This window comes from Thrips palmi, unplaced genomic scaffold, assembly GCF_012932325.1.
Source record: "Thrips palmi isolate BJ-2018 unplaced genomic scaffold, TpBJ-2018v1 HiC_scaffold_5, whole genome shotgun sequence".
Lineage (NCBI taxonomy): Eukaryota > Metazoa > Arthropoda > Insecta > Thysanoptera > Thripidae > Thrips > Thrips palmi.
Genome location: NW_023144632.1, coordinates 12,679,189 through 12,696,105, shown reverse-complemented (window position 1 = coordinate 12,696,105; position 16,917 = coordinate 12,679,189). Strand labels below are relative to the sequence as shown.

Genomic DNA, 16,917 nt, shown 5'->3' with positions numbered 1-16,917 from the left:
CCCAATGAGGCTCCTTGTCTGGAAGCCCCGGTCAGCCAGCACCGAGGTGGAGAGGGGCGGCGCGGGGGCCGCGTTGCAGCGACACCTCCAGGCCACGTTTCCCCGCCAGCCAGCCGGCACAACTTTGGACAACTTTCAGGGAAGTCTGCCCCGCCCCGCTGCGCCCCGCCCAGACACCCGTCTGAGCCGAGCCGAGCAGAAAGCCTTCAAGTTGTTGCGAGACGGCGCGACGGCGCGACGGCGGGCCAACCCGAGCGAGGAAGATGCAGGCGCAGCGGCAAGTCGTACATCCTCATCATCATCGGGATGGGCCACGTGACGTCATTAACAAGCGACTTGGCGAGGCGGGGCCGCCACACGCCGCCACGCGCCGCCCCGCACCGCCCCGCCCGCCGCCGCCCCGAGGGGGCGTCGGGCCGGCCCTTCCAACAGGCTCAGCTGGTGGAGTGGAGGTACCAAGCGTGTGCCCACCAAGGCCCCGCCCGGCCCCGCCCGGCCCCGCCCCACACCACGGCCTCGCGCAGTTCCGCGCCGGCACGCAGCCCTCCCCAGCATCTCGATCAATACGGCCTGCCTGGCTGCCTGGCCGCCTGGCCTCAGAGCTTGCTTCGGAGCCGGTGCACGACGGGGGCGGCTGGCGGGGGCGGCTGGCGGGGGCGGCGCCACTCTGTCGCGGCAATTCCCTCGTCCAGCACGCCGCACCGCTCCGGCCCGAACGCACCTGATTAACGCCCGCCCCAACTCCGCCGCAGACTGGACTCTGGACTAGGGTTCGGACTGCGGCGGAGCGTGCAGCCAGACAAGCGGCGCGGCGGCCGGCCGACCGTTGTTGTCACGAGGACACGCGGACCACGGCGTCCACCCACCCATCAAAACGTTGCCCCTCCCCTTCCGCAGCCAGTGGTCACGCGGCATCCGTGCACGCCACCGACTACGCGTCGCACCGCGAACCCAAACCGTGCGCGGCCGAGAGTGCAGCGGGGCGGGGGGTGGGGGCGCGGGCGGGTACCCGCAGCAATAACTTGGACGGAAGCGCCCGCCTCCTACCCCACCTGCAGCCCCTACCCGCCACTGCCCATCCCGACCCAATTCGCTCGCCACCCCTGGAAGGTGAGACGCAGGTCGCGCTGGGTCGCGCTGGGTCGCGGTGGGTCGCGGTGGGTCGCGGTGGGTCGCGGCGGGTCGCGGCGGGTCGCGGCGGGTCGCGGCGGGTCGGCACGGCCATTACCCCTGCCGATCACGCCCCACCGATCGCGCCTCGGATGAAAATCATACCGGGCGCTCCGGCCCGCTCCAGACAGGCGGACGGGACGGCGCCGGGGGACTCAAGAATCGAGAATCGGGGGGAAAGAAGGGACGTCGCGGTCGCTCGGCTGGTCGCTCTGCTGGCCCCGCTGGCTCCACTTCAAGCGACCGCGACGCCCTGAGCCCCAGGGCCTCGGGGAGCTCCTCCAAGCCCTGCCCCTCGTCCAGGGCCCAGCCCGCCGCACGCGAGCACGCGAACCCATCGCGGGCAGAGGCGCAGCGCCCCCTTTTCCCCTCCACTCTTTTTCAAGAGTCGGTAGGTGGGCACAAGCCTCGGCAGAACCGCCAAATCCAGCCGTGTCCACACGTAGAGAACACTGCGGTCGCAGAGCGGGTGCCTCTGGCAAGAGGGATCAAAGGAAGAAAGACTGGCGCTCAGCGCGCAGTCCGGCCGGGAGCGGGAAGGGGGCGAGGGGTGGGGGCGGAGCGCCGTTGGGGATGGAGCAGCCAGCGCATCGAGTCACCGATCATCGGAGTGGTAAGCCGTGTTCCCTATCGGGGAGCCCCAGCAGTGGCCCGGCAGTGCCCCAGCCCAGCCCAGAGCCGGAGCCGCTTTGTGTCTGATGGTGGCCTCCCGACCCGACCCGAACCGTGCCCTGCCCCACCCGCCCTCCGCTCCGACCCACCGACCGCGCAAAGCCGACTACGCTGCCCTGGCTGCATTGTTGGCGGTAAGCCCGCCAGCAACGGACGCCGACGGAGACGACTCCCGTGCAGACAGACGGTAAACGCACAGAGAACTAATTGTCTCCTCCACGTCAGGCAGCGGACTGGCACTCTGGAAGCGGCCGTAGGGCTGAGGTCACGGGGCGGGGCGGGGCGGGGCGGGGCGGGGGGAGACAAGCCAGCCGCAGCGCTGCCTGGAATATCACCTTGCCTCCCGGAATATCTCATTGCTGCGCTGCCGCGCTGCCGCGTCAAGCGAGGCACGAGAGGGGAAGGGGAAGAGGGGTGGATCGGCGCTGCAGAAAACGAACAAGAGCGGCACACAGCCGTGATAATACAAAAAGTGAGCGAGGACGAGAGGGGATGGAAACGAGGGGGGGTTGCGAGCGACAAATAGGATGGGACAGAGATAGGGGGTAGATAAAGATGAGCCGAAACAGCAAGTTGGCTGGCCGCTGCCCGCCGCCACCCTGCCCCAACCCTTCCCTTCCCTTCGCCTGCGGCAGGGCCGGCAGGGCGAGGGCAAGCGGCAAACTCCTCATCCGACCGGGGGAAAGGGGGGGGGGGTGTACTTTAATTCCAGCCCCGATGGGGAGGGAAGCCAGCGCCATCAGAGCCAAGTCAGCGAGACGTCAACTTGATTCAACTACCGGCAAAATGATAATCACCTCCACCTCCAGCCCGCCGCCTGCCGCCAGCCCCGAGCCACTCGAGGCAAGGCGTGTGCGTGCGCTCGACGCTCTCCGCCAAGTCTTCAGCGAACCCCGAGGGAGGCGAAATATAATGGCAAAACTCCGTCTGCGCGCCAGCCCCCTTGTGCGGTGCGTACACATTCCACAGCCCGCCGCCCCAGCCCCAGCCCCAGCCCCTGCCCCGTCTCGCGGCGCGCGGTGGCAGACGGCATGGGGGGCTGGCGCGAACGGACCTCCACCCCTCCGTCTCGGCCACCACCGCCCGGCACCGCCGCCGCTTCGTAACCGACTGATAAGTGATGGAATCAGCCCCGTCATCAAGTGAGTCCGACCGGAACAGTTTTCCATTTCCAGTCCTATTTCCGGTTCACTTCGTCGCGATGGCAAACGACTCGATCGCGACGGAGTCCCCGCGTGGCGGAGCCTCGCTGCGACGGGCCGGGGCGGGCCGGGGCGGGCCGGGCAGGTCGGGCCAGCGCGGCGTCTCGCGGAGTCTGGCGCCGAGGCGAGGCGATACTCCCACTCCAGGGCGCAGCGCTGCGCGTGGCGTGTGGCTGGGCGCGGGGTAGGTCCAGCGAGCGCCTGGAGTGTGGGCAGCGCGGCGGCACTGCGGCGCGGCGTATTGCCTACGCTGCGGGCTGTTTGGCCCGTCGAACAGGGAACCTATACTTACAGTGGCGGTGACGCCGCCGAAGATGGCGAGGTTCCTCTTGTGCTTGTTGGCGAACTCGTAGCGGGTGTAGATCTTCTTGCCCACCCAGACGGGCAGGCCGATGATCATGGCGGGCACGGCGATGCCCGCGATGAGGCCGATGCCCACGGGCGCCCCGACGAGCGTCCCCAGCTGCCAGAGGATCTTCTTCTTCCGCGACCAGGGCTTCTTGCCCCAGAAGGTGCACCCCGACGGACTGCGGCGGGAAACAGTCGCGGTTAGAACTGGCCGAACCACTCACGGCACCGACGTGCACAGCCAACGCAGAGCCAACGCACCTCAAGAAGTGCAGGTCCGTGACCTCCTTCATGCACAGCCAGCAGAACTCGGCGCCGCACACCGCGCACTGCATGTGGTTGCACGAGCCGTCGTCCATCTTGCCGATCAGCACCTGGCAGCGCGGGCACGGCTTCACGTCGTCCCCTGCAACGGAAAGCAAAGCCAGCGTCACCGGGACTGGCGGGCCTAGGACCGAGCCGAGGACTCGCCGGGCAGCCCGGGCCACTCACGGAGGCGGGCGTGGTGGTTGAACGTCGACGAGGTGGACTTGGAGTCGGGGGAGCGCAGGGCGCGCGCGGAGTCGCACGTCTGGTTGGGGTGCCACTCCGCCTTGCAGTGGTAACAGAAGTGGGAGTCGCAGCCATCGCGTCCGCACTTAATCTTTGGGCAGCTAGCACAGCCGGCGGCTATCACGGCGAAACTGCGGGCAGGGACCAGGGGGCAGTTAGACAAGGACTCCGGCGGAGACCACAGACCGGTCGAACCGTGGTCGAAGCCAGGGTCGGCGTCACGCCAACGCCACGCCATCGGCCCGACTCACCTACAGTCGGGCGCGGGACACCACCTGGTGTCCGGATCGCAGGCCAAGACCCGCCGCACCATAAAGTCTTCATACTTTTCAAATATAACATTATCATTTAGGATCATCCGAATATCTGCAACAACAATTTTTTTCAAATTGACACAGTGCACGGTGTAGCACTAGTAAATACCGCGCAAACTCGCAAAAGCGGACGCTAGGAGTGAACTCTCTACGCTAGATATAAAAAAAGAGAGATCTATTGGCAAAGTAACTGCATATGGATGAAGCGGAACATACCACTCGGATGCATGGGAGCCGTACACTCGGGACATGCGATATTCACACGGGACTCGGAGATCTCTACTCGGAGGTACTTTTGGAAACAGTCATAACACGATCGGTGCGCACAGGTGAGAAGTTCTGGGTAGTTTTGGCTGGGTTGGTCATTTAAGCACAAAGGACATACAATGCCAAGGGACCACTGCTGCAACATAATAGGACAAAGACAAAATTAAAATCCTGAGGAGTGTGTGAGGAATTGGCGGCCCGCCAAAAGACAAGAGAGATAAAGAGAAGAAGACTGTCAATCGATACGGTGGTCCACACAGTCGGCCTTGGCGGCCTTGCCGCGCACGTACCTTGCCGGACTCGGCGCCCGACGCGGAGGCCTGGCCGTGCAGGCGTTGCAGCCTGTCCGCCCGGTCCGCCCTGTCGCCGCGCTCCACGTCCTGGGAGGACGGCCCGTCCGCCGAGGCCGCCGACGCACCCCGCTCGTCTGCAACGCAACAGGCTGTCAAAACACTGCACCGCACTGCACCCACTGCACTCGCGGTAGAGTGGCAAGAGGACAAAACTTCCAATTGTGTGGCAGAGCCCTGTTACAAATATGTACGTCATTCCGCAAACAAGTCAGTACGTACTTACGAAAATTTTCGTATGCTCGAAATTGTGTGCGGCCACGTACAAAATCGTTATTGCAAATACATTTACTGTGCAGCGTCGTGACACGGCATACTCACCGCTGGACTTGGCGGAGCGCTGCTGCGAGTTGTTGCGGTTGACCCTGCGCGGCATCAGGGGGCTGGCGTACAGCAGCCTGGTCAGCGAGAAGTGCGTGAAGCCGCGCTTGCGCTGCGACGCGGCCAGACCGCCGCAGCCCGCCGCGCCCGCCTCCGCGCGCACCGCGTCGCCGCGGGGCTGCTCCTTGCGGGACCCGCGCATCCTGCCGACAGAGAAGGACAGCTTATCACTGGCGTCCTCGCGGCCGGGCCGTCGCCTTGGCCGTCGCCTTGGCCGTCGCCTCGCTGACTGGAGAGAAGGAAGGAAGGAAGCGTGCCTGCGGAGGACGCCGGCGAGCATCGCGTCGGCAGCCTTCTGGCCGCGCTGCCGTCCACCCGGCGGTTATAGGGCGGCGGGCGTGGGCCTTATCGCCCGCACGACCGGTGACTCACGAGGACGGCGACGACGCGCGCGGCACGCCGAACGTCGCCACATCGACCGAGCGCTGCCCGCATTCGTCGGCGCCCATGACGGCGAGGGTAGCCGAGGATCGAGCTGAGGGCTTATAATTCCCCTCCGGCCAGACTTGGACAACTATCCCTCGGCAGGCAACTCGGCCAAACTCACCTCTCAGCGCCCTACAGTGGCGTGGCGCGGGGCGAGGGGCGGGGCGAGGGGCGGGGCGAGGGGCGGGGCGAGGGGCGGGGCGAGGGGCGGGGCCGCAGCGGCCTGCCGTCCGGACCGCTCCCAACGCGGTGGCGCCCCAACGTGCCTCGTGGCGCCCGCGTACCCGCGCAGCCCGCGCAGCCCTGCAAAACGCAAAACACCAACGAGCATTAGCGACGGGATATTGCCAATATCCCGCTTTCGTTCGCTCCGCGCCACCCGCCAGTCACATTTGGCAGTCCGCGTCCGCGGTAATCGGCAGCAAGGGCGGGGCGGGGCGTCACGACCAAGGCGCGTCACCACGCCCGTACTGCGCAAACTGACGCCAAAGGCAGCCAAAGGCAGCCAAAGGCAGCGACGACGCAGCGCGCAGGCACGCCCGGCCCACTATGATCTAGAATCCCGAAAACGCGGAAAAAATTCGGAATAACAAAAGTGCTCTGATTTGGCTTCCGTGTGGCTTAAACTATCCTCGAATGTCCATCTGACAAGAATCAAGTCAAGAAACACCTTGGTCGGTCGCCTCCGACTAATGGAAGGCTCCCAAAGTTGACAAATTTGTCAAACTTGACTAGACGTTTGATGACGTTCTTCGTTGAGGTTCAGTCCGTCCTCGATTTCTCTGAGAAGGCGAGTTTGAACCCTCAAACACTATATACCATTTTAAAGGTCTTTTTTCAGGCTTTCTTTTGCACTATAGGATGTTGTTTATGTGTCATTCTCGGATTAATGGCAAAGCCGGAAAACATCTCTACACAATTTGGCAAAATTAGTGAAATTCAAATTTTTTGCGAGAGCCGGGATGAAAATGGCGGGGTTTTGGCGGGTTCAGGTGGTCTTTTTTCAGTAGTCCGGTCCCCATAGTTTGATAATCCATCGGCAAATGCTGCGACCACCTGCGACCCCGGGATTTTATAGCCTTCAAATATGGGTCTTTTTAAGCTTTTTTAAGACAAAATGCCATCCGTGCCTGCCTTTCCTCACACATGGACACATACATACATGAAACGAACGGGCTTCAAAAGTGCTATCAAGGACAAATATGTATTTACTCTTGGTTATTACCGGAAGTGAACTCAAAATCACCGGAAGTGAACTCAAAATCACAAAAAATAGGCAGAAAACTTCCGAGATTGAGAAACGTGATACAGAAAATGAACTCAAGGACATCAGAATTGAGTCTTCAGGGTGCAAATTGACATTTTGGACGGATATTTTGTACATTTTTTTTCGTTTTATACATTGAATGAAATTCAACTGGTTGTTGTTAACCGTGTAAAATTCAATTATTTTATTTAAAAAATTGAATGGCAGAGTAAAGCCGCTTCACCGTTGTGTTCCTTCTTTCACACCCCTTCTTTTTACAGAGTAAAGGTCCCAGACCTCGAAACTAGTGCCAGCAGCTCTTAACCCGACTTCAATTATCTTATACAGCAATGTTTTAGCAATTTTTAGTCTTTTTAAGGTTTTTATGCAGTTTCTTTTAAAAGCACGTATGCATAGCTCAAAACTAATGTCGGATTCGGATTCCTCGACCCAAAATACTCACTAGAGGATGATTTCAAGGCCGTAGGAATTTTTTCCGCGTTTTCGGGATTCTAGATCATAGTGCGGCCTCGACTCGACCCGACCCGGAGCACCAACAAGCTGGCACGCCGGCAGGGACCGGGCGTCGCGACTACTTCCAGGCACCTCCAGAGGACAGCGGACAGGCGCTCCGGATCAATTTTGCAGGGATGGAACGTAATTCCGTTAGCAGCGAACAGGCGACGTCCGACGCATGCATTCGGCCGAGCGAGGAGCAAACAGCAGGTGCACTGTCCCACGAGGCAAGTGACATGCAGTCGACACGACACATTCTGCATCAAGAAGTCAAGAAGTCCTCACGCTTGCAGGTGACATCGGTGTGACAGACAGCGTGGACCCAAATGTCTACCACCTGCAAGCGTGAGACGCGGCTGGGATTCACAATCTGAATGATTCAGCGACAAAGTCTTATGTTTCCACCAACAGTCCGAAGGCTGAGAGTGCAGTCCTGCGTGGGCGGCGGGCGAGGCGACGCGCCGTGCCGCCGTGTCGGGGAGTCGTAACCTCTGCCTCGAGAAGAGCGGCGACTCAATCCGCACCGCGCTCCGTCTCGCTCACCGCGCGGGTGCGAGAGAGACAGCCCTGTTCGGAAGCAGCGTACTGGGGCGCCGCGCCGCCGCCTTGAGGTTAATAGCGGTGTGACCTTGCCACGCGCGGAGAGACGGCCCTCCAGCTCCAGGCCCATGCTCCAGGCTCCAGCGCGGCCAGCCTAGGGCCCTCGGGCCTCGCCAGCCGGGCCGCGGCCCTGCAGCCTCGGACTTGACTTGCTCGGACACTAACCTGGGCCAACGCGGCGCGACAGGCCGTCCCGATCCGTCCCGGCCGAGCCCCACTACGCCGCCTTGCTGCGCCTTGCCGCGCCTTGCCGCGCCTAGTATCGCCCCGGCCGACCTTGGCAAGCTGGCGGTGCTGGCGGTGCTGGCGGTGCTGCAGGCTTTGTTGGCGACACGACGCGCCAAGCAGGAAGCACTGCGCTCGCTTTCGCGCTCCGGCGGCAGGCTGGGCTGGGCTGGGCTGGGCTGGGCTGGGCGACAGGGCGCTGAGGGGACTGCGGGACTGCGGAGCGCCGCCTGCCGCCGCCGTCGCTCTCCAGACAAGTCGGGCCGAGTTACCTCCCGCGTTAAGTCACACGACCCGAAGGGCTGAAGGGCGCAGTCTGCCCAGCCAGGCCCAGCCAGGCGCCCTTGCCATGCTGATGCGGCGTAGGCTAGGGCCCCGTCCACTTGTTGGGCGCATGGCGGAGCGCGGCGCAGCGCCCTGCCTGAGTCGCTAGCGCCGCCCGCCTCGCCCGCCCAGCGCGCGGACCCTCAATGAATAATGCAAAGGGCTGCCTGCTACCAGCCAGACAGGCAGCCAGCACGGTCCAATCTGAGGCGCCTGGCGAAGCAGTCCGTCGGTACCGACATCCCTGCCGGGATGGACCGCTCCAACGCTCGGCCAGACAGCACACACCTCAAACAAAAGCACTCGACCCGCCTCGGCCCCGGCCCGCCTCCACGCGATCCAGACGAAAAGTTGCGAACGGGAGCAGCGCGGCGGAGAGCACTCGGTGGCTTATTGCGTTCCCGCCGCCAGTTTGAATCAAAAGCCAATAACACCACGCGGAGTGGCCAGGAGTGCCGGGTACAACAACAAAGCCTTCGGCACGGCCCCGCCATGCCGCGCCAGCAGCTCGCATTATTAGCATCAAAATAGAGCCGCCGAAGAGCAGCTAGCAGAAGCGGATCAGGGGGAAGCCCGCCCACCGCCCACGCTCCCCTCCCGGAGCTTCAGTCGCTCCGTCTCTCTCGCACGCATGCGATGTGCCGTAAGAGTGCGAGAGAGAGAGAGAGGAATCGGGTGTCCGCTTGGCGTAGGTAGCGAGGCTCCGCGAGGCTACAGCACGCTCCGTCCCCAATCACTCAGCGTCACCACCTTCCTCTGGCACTCGATGGAGGCGGCGGAGGCGCTGGAGAGGCGTCTTGCGAGACTCCAGGCGGCGTCGCGAGCCCCTACACTGCCACTCCAGCACTCCAGGGCGCCGCGCGCCGCATTCCACGCCGGGTCGCCCTTGTCGTCCGGCGGAGACCGGACCCCCGGGCCCCGCGCCCCGACTGCGTATCAGTCTAGCGTTTCGCTCCTCCGCCCGCCCCCGGGGCTCCAGCCGGCTCCAGCCTCCGCCTCCGGGTCATGGAATGCCCGAGGCAGCGACGCAATCCCGCCACTGGTTATTGGCATCCCAAGCGCGCTCGGCTAGCTTGTTGACCGGGAGATCCTCGCCTTCCCCTCCAGGCTCTCCAGGCCCTCCAGGCCCTCCAGGCCCTCCGGCCTCGGCAGCGGCTTACCGAGTCCAACCTCACCACTGCGACGGCCTAGACAGCCGCGGCCACGGCAGGCACGCCGTGCGCGCGGCCACTGCAGCAGCAGGTCTTTGCCTGGTCTACCACCACCCGGCACCGCCGCCCCCACACCCTGGAGCCAGCGCGACCAAGAAAACGAGAAAGACAAGTCCCATTGGAGGCGGAGGCCTGCCCGGTGCAAAAAACAACGCGACGCGCAACAAGCGTCTAAACAGGTGCAAGGCGGCGGCCGCAAAATGCAGTCCAGACAGAACGCGCGCAAATTGAAAAACACAAACTTTATGTAACTCTCGAGATAGCGCCCCGTCTGTACTTTCTGCACACGGCTAAAAGTGACCACATGTTTCTGCGAGTGCCGAGTTTCACAGCTACAGAGGCGTCGCGGCAGTTGAATTGGTGTGGCGCTAAATGGGCCGAACAAGAAAATATGCATAATTCTGAAATTCGAATACAGTGGCAGCGCGCATCCGTGACTCATAAAACGACACAGGTGATAAACAGCGTCTGTCTCGGCTCGGCGCACGGCGGCCACGACGCACGGTCGACGGCGGGTGTGCTTGAGGCTTGAGGGGAGCGAGCGCCTTGCGAGCAGCAATAGGCCAGCCCGCAACCCACGCCTGCGCGGCGGGCTGGCCTACCCCGCCCCTGCATTACCATTACCATTACGGGCTAGACCACACATGATCGTATGCCGTTTCGGGAGCCCGCCGCCTCGGCCCGCCGGCCAGGAGCTAGTCCGGCTGAGACCGACCGGGCTCAGACCGGACTCAGACCGGACCGGCCCCCGGGGGACAGCGTCTGCGCGTCTGCGTCGGCGAGTTCCTCGGAGCCGTCAAAGCAGTCTGCCGGGGAGGTCAAGCAGTCAAGCGTGGTCAGAGGCAGCACGAAGGCCCGAAGGCGGCACCGTCAATGCCCGCAAAACCGGTACGCAGTTTTGCCTACCGGGCGAGTGTGGTCTGACAAGTGTAGCGACCCTGCGTGACCCCAGCCACCAGGCCTCAAGATACTGTTCCAGGACCCTACAAAGGGTCGCGACCCCAAGGTCGAGAACCGCTGCCCTGGCGCCTCTCATTCGTCCCGCGAGTCCCAGTCGACAAGGCCCCGGCCAGGGCCCACCCCGGCCCACCGCGATCCCCACAAAACAGACTTTTATTATTTCTGTGTTTCAGTGTAGCCACTGCGGCCAATCCGGATGTCGAGATATCGAGGCAGCCGCCGCCGCCGCCACTTCGGGGGGGTCCCTGGCCGTGCTGGCCGTGTTGACGCCAAGGTGTATTCCGCGGCGCGGACGAGGTGGACGTCGCGGAGGGTCGTTGACGCCGCGGCGGCCGACAGACCGACGCCACTGTACAGCAACACGCATCCCGGCTGCGGAGGCGTTGCGGCGAGCGGAGGCGGCCCGGCACGGCACGGCACGGCATGGCACGGCACGGCACGCCACTGTACAGGAAGGTCCGCGACTCGCGGCAATGGAAAAATCTCCATTCAAAGAACGTTTATGGAAGCCGATGATACTCGTCTGGTACTATCCTACGTGCAAGTTGTGACAGTATGTTCTTATCTCTGTGATTGTATATAAAATTGTAAATAAGTCCTTTGTGCCGTGGCCTGCACCACAGAGCTGGCTGACACCTTAGAGTGTCTGGTTCTAGTCTGAGTGTGTTTTAATGTGTAAAATCTGCTAAAAAGGAAGCAGGCTTTTGCAAAAGCTCACCGATCGAACGGCCGACCCACCCCGCACGGCTCGGAATGGCTGTCCGAACGCGCCCGCCCCGCCCCGCCCCGCCCCGCCCCGCCCCGCCCCCCGCGCCCCGCTCCGATGCTGCGAGCTGGCGAGTTGACAAGCAGGTCGCTTGCCGCTTCCAACCAGTTTCGGCTTCGTCTGCCAGTGCATCGCATTTCGCATTGTTTCGCTCCGCGCCCGCGTGTAACCCGACCTGACACGGCAAGGCAGGGCAGGCACGGTAGGGCACGGCACGTGCACAGCCCCGGGCGGACCTTGCTCGGCGCGTGGCCCGGCGCGTGGCCCGGCGCGTGGCCCGGCGCCGGGCCGCGGCCTTGCCTTTGGGCTTGCCTGCGAAGCTTGCGAAGTCAACCGGCGAAGCCTGCGAGCCGAAAAGAGTCCGGCGATATCGATTCCAGCGCCGCTCATCCCCAGAGTCCCCGAGGCAAGCCCCGAGGTTCCCGGCAAGGACGCACGGCGGCACGGCACGCGACTCCAGCGGCACGTGGACTCCGGGGCCACGCGCGTCACGCGCGCCGCCCCGCCAACCGACTCCACCTAACGGGGAAACTCTAGACGCAGACGCAGCGAAAATGGCGCCCAGCTTCAACCAGCGACTCGATCCATCTCGTCCACAGGGCCGCTCGTGCCCCTCGTTTCGTCAGCGACCCGTGTTTGCCCCTTGGGGGCCACCGGGAGCGGAGAGCCCCAAGCACTACACGCACTGCGCTTTGAAGTCGGGGCTCGGGGCGGGCGGTCAAAGAGTAGCCGGCGCTGCCACTGACTCCGGGCACACATCATTTTCCGCGCCAGCAGCCAGGAGGCAGCCAACACGGCATGGAGCCAGCCGGAGCAAACGTCTCGCACCGCTCTGCGCGCTGCCCGGCCCCTTTCAACAGGGAGGGAAACCCAAGTGCCGTGGGAAAGGAAAACGTCAAAGAAACGGGGAGAAGTAGGTCTTGTTTGCGTTGCATAATCAACGCGCACGCCGAGCACGCCGACCGCCACGTCAGAGTGCGAGGCTGCACTGGCCAAGGCACTGGCCGCGCCTAGGGAAGGGCAGCGGCGCAACGCGCATCGCAGGGAGGCGCGGCTTCAAGTCCCCGCGACGTGTCGTGGGGAGCCGCGGCCAGGCAGACAGCAGGCAGGCAGGCAGGCAGGCAGAACGACGTGGCCGCGCCTTGAAGTGGCGGGCAGCTGCACGCGATGCCGGCCGCCTCGCCTCGCGATTTGACAACTTGTCTGACCCCGCAAGCCACCGCCACGCCACCGCCGCCCCGCTCGCCACGACAGCCTTGGCCGTGCCCGTCGCGCCGTGCCCGGGCGGACAAAGCGCCCAGCGCGGACGACTCGGCCACTTTCAAGTCGAGGCTTGAGGAGGGCGACGGTGAGCGAAGCGAGCCACCTGACGAGATGACCGCCTCCTCGCAGATTCGTCGGCGGCCGTCGCCACGGCGCGGCCTGGCGGGCCTGGCCTTGACCGCGGCATAGCGCGGCACCACACGAAACCGCACTCCACTTCCAGGCTGCACGGCACGGCGGCAGGGCGGTAGGGCGGCCGGGGGCGCTGCACCTCATTAGCAAGGCACTGCAGACTGATTCCGAGAGTCGTTCTCCCCGCTCTGTCTCTCTCGCACTCGGGGCGGTCCGTGTGGATGGGAGAGAGACAGAGCGACGAAAACGACTCTCGGAATCAGTCTGCTGCGCGGCGCCACGCCACCGGCAGTGCAGCCGGCCAACCCCGGCCCACCCGGTGCACCGCGCAACGCCGCAACGCCGCAACGCGAGCAAAACTGTGAGAAAGTTTCGCCAGCCGGCGCCAATCTCATGCACTGCTGCGAGACGCCGTGGGCGCCCCGGCCGCAAGGTCCGACGGTCCGACCCGGGCCGACCCGGGCCGACCCGACCGAGGGTCCGACGACAACGGCAGCAACGCCACCAGCCACTTGTCGTCCCCCGCCTGCCCCCGCCCGGCCCGGCCAGGCCCGGCCCCGCCGCCGAATCGATTCAATGAACGACCCCAGGACTGCGCTTCACGTCGCCACTTCGCCACTGCCGCCGGCCCGCCGGCATGCAGTGCACTATCATCGTCTAGCAACTCCACCAATTCGGCGGCGGCAGTCTCGCCTCTCTCGCCTCGCCGGCGTGCACTGTGCAGTGCAGCGAGCAGCGTGACATGCGCCGGCCACGCCGCGGTCACGTAGCCGCGTAGCTGGCCAAGTGCATTCTGCACTGCACCGCGCCTCGGCCGGGCTAGGCCGGGTCAGCGCACCGCAAACACCGCGCCTCGAGCCATAACATTACGCCACGGCCGGCTGGCCGCTGCACTGCCCGGCCGGCCCGCTGGACGCACGCGGCCGCGCACCACGCACGCCGACGGCCGAGGCGGGGCCACTAGCACCGGCACGGGGCGCGTGACGTCGCCGTGACGTCAGCGGCCGGCGGGGCGAGGCGGAGAGGCCGGTGCCGGGCGACGCCGCCAGCGACGCCCTGCACAACAAATTGAACGACAACGGCCGAGCGGTCCCAGCCCCAATCTCGGCCCACTCCAATTTCGGGATGGCCGGCCTTTTCCAGCGCCGAGTTCAAACAGCAAAGCGAAGCGTGCTAGTGTTCGCGCGAGTGAGTGAGAGAGTGAGTTGTGTACGTACACGGCGAGGGCATGGCACACTTAGCCCAGCGATCGCGTTTCACTCCACTCGAGTTGTCGTCCTAACGGGGCGGGGCCGCAGGCGGGGCCGCGCAAGGGTTGCTCGGCACGGCCGTCGTGCCGCCGTCGTGACACCGCCAGCAGGGGCCGTGTCGGGCCGTCACATGCCCCAGTAACGCGACACGCTTGAGACGTGGGCGTGGGACGTGCTCGCATTGCCGCGGAGAACCATCGGTTGGGCCCCGAACTTCCAGTGCTTCCGGCCCGGGGCGGAGTCCTGGCGCGCGGGGCCACCAAGCAGGCCGAAAAGCAGCGCGGCCGAGCGGACGGCGGCGACGCGACGCTGCCGGCCTAGGAAGCGGCCCCCACCCCGCCCCGCCCCGCCCCGGACTGGCCTCCTCGGTGACCGGAATGGCGAGCTTTCTCCATAACACACGTAACGCGAGCATAATGCGCCGCGTGCCCCCTCCACCCCCTTCCCCTCGGGACCGCGCAGCCCCCGCCCCGCCTCAATGAGATGCTCGCGCAGAGTCGTCACGGAGAAAGCAATGTTCCGATCGAACCCGCCTCCGCGTGGCCCCTCCGCAGTGGCCCTCCCCGTCACGGCCCTTCCCGCCGTCATCCTTTGCGTAAGGCCCCGCTGGCCCGCCGCCAGATATCGGCGCGTCTTTCAGGACGACGCCACGCCATAGTACACACCGGGCGCCGCGCCGCGTCGGGCAGTGCGGGCTTGCTCGAGGCCGTTTAGGCCGTTGAGGCACCGCTAAACCGATTCCAAGTTAGTTACTTGTTTGACTTGCATTCGCGGAGTGGAGTGGATCCGGTTTGCGTCACTCACTGCGCTCCGCGGCCGCGGCCTCCTCCTAGCGGACTCCCCCCACCCCGATTACTCACCGCCGAGATTCCCCTGGCTTGGATTCCCCATTGCCAGTGCGGGCTTCCGGCCTCGGCAGCCTCCGGCCCGGTGCCGCCAGCTGCCAGCGCCTCACTTACACCTTCCAAGAGTTCGCGCCGTTCGCGCCGTTCGCGGCGCGGCCCAAATCTGTCAAGGCCACCCAGGCAGCCAGCCGGCGCCGCTGCGAAACAGGGACGCGGACCCGCGCGGCGCCGCGCAGCCTCGGGCTCAGCGGGGCCCTGAATCCAATAAAAAGTTCCATTCGGCGCCGTGGCCGCTGGCCGTGTCAACGTCGGCACCAGCGAGACTGGACACTGGCCGTCCGGTCCCATCCCATCCCATCCCACCCGGAGGAGGGCAGGCAGGCCGGCTGCATCTGGGCGACCGCCAGCCAGCCAGCCTGGCAGCCACCGGCCGGGCTGTGGCGCGCAGCTGTGCGCGTTTTCTGCACTCGGCGAGACAGGCGAGACGCGGCCGCGAGGCGGCGAGGCGGCGAGGCCGCGACCACCGACCCAGCCCAAACACGCCTTATCTCCAAATCGTCGGCGATTTCTGTGAATCTCGCCACATCATTTTGGGCCACTCGGGCGACAAGCGGGATGCGCTCGGTCCCACGTCGGTGGCGGTCGGTCGGAGCCTCTCGGGGCTGCGGCTGCGGCCTGGTGCGCGACGACGGCGGCCTCGAGGGCGCCGGGGCGTTCTTCGCCTTCGGCGGCCGCAAACAAGGCGAGACCGCGAGACTTCGGCCAACCTTGACGCCGACAGCCATGCGGCCATGCGGCCATGCCCAGACTGATAGCGCGAAGCGCGACGGGGACCGCGGCCAGCCGCGCTGCTGCCTGCCTGCCTGCCTGCCTCTGTTGTCCGCGGAGACGCAAAAGAACAGTGTCACCTCTGCGAGACATGCCGCGCGCGGCCCCGCCTGGCCCCGCCCCGAGCGATAGACACGACATGACGGCCGGAAGGGGAAGGAAACCGACCCCGGCACTCCGCAGCACCGCAGCCACTTCGACTTTTGACCGGGCAGGTGGGCAAAAAGCAGCGAGTCGCCCAGGCCTTCGCCGAGGCCAGGCCTTTGCCGAGGCCGGCTGCTTCGCTGCTTCTGGATGCGCGCCGCGCGCCGCGTGCAGTGCACCGGCAATGCAGTGAGCGCGCTTCCGCGTCGCCAGTCGCCACTACTACCGCATCGCGACGCTCAAGCCGTGAGGCGACTTGTCGACGAGGAAAGCCAACTCCAGGGGACGGACTGGGGGCGGCCCCGGGCGACCGAGGGGGCGGCCCTCTCAAAAGCAAAGGCGCCGTCAGCAGCCTCACCAGTGTGGCGAGGCGACCGCGAGCCCGGCGCTGATTGGCGCGGTCCGACCCACCTCGCGACCCGGCCCCACGCCCCACTGGAGCCCCAACGCATCGCGCCATGGCCCCTTTGAAGCGCGGTTCCTCTCCGGCTCTTTGCTGTTTGCGATAATTAAAGAGCGCACACACGGGGGCGTGATTACAGCGCCCACGCGAAAACCAAGTTTACCGTGCTGCGAGGTGCTGCCCGGTGCTGTGCGCAATATCGCCTGGGATCGGATATTGGACATGTCGGAAGCTTGCCTCGGTTTGGAGAGAGCGAGGGCGCAGCAAGTCCACCGGCCTCTCCGGCGCCGAGGGAGAGGAATAAGCAAAATCAGACTTGCGCTGCCGACTTAGCAGACCCCGCAACACCCCCCGTATGGCTCGAGCCCTAGAGGCTCTGGCACACGCCACACGGCTTGTTCACGAGACTGTCGTGCGCTCGGCCGTTCGGCCTGCGGATTGCACGCAGCCCCGCGCAGCCCCGCGCAGCCCCGCGCAGCCCTGCCTCCCGGACCCGGACCCCTGCCAGGTGATATAACGTGG

General features: G+C 65.0%; 1 protein-coding gene across 3 annotated transcripts in view; it reads right to left on the bottom strand.

Annotated features, from left to right (window-relative positions):
* LOC117651061 (E3 ubiquitin-protein ligase RNF19B-like) overlaps positions 1-16,917 on the bottom strand; it is a 33,922-nt gene that overhangs the window by 9,159 nt on the left and 7,846 nt on the right. For 2 of the 3 annotated variants that reach the window (XM_034394786.1, XM_034394785.1), the window contains exons 2-8: positions 5,197-5,399; positions 4,816-4,952; positions 4,475-4,661; positions 4,196-4,310; positions 3,885-4,075; positions 3,654-3,798; positions 3,337-3,571 (exon numbers count right to left, since the gene is read on the bottom strand). In XM_034394786.1, coding sequence (XP_034250677.1) covers positions 3,337-3,571; positions 3,654-3,798; positions 3,885-4,075; positions 4,196-4,310; positions 4,475-4,661; positions 4,816-4,952; positions 5,197-5,398 — 1,212 coding nt within the window. In that variant the 5' untranslated portion in view covers position 5,399. The remainder of the gene's footprint in view (positions 1-3,336; positions 3,572-3,653; positions 3,799-3,884; positions 4,076-4,195; positions 4,311-4,474; positions 4,662-4,815; positions 4,953-5,196; positions 5,400-16,917) is intronic. The other variant, XM_034394787.1, reaches the window with a different exon arrangement.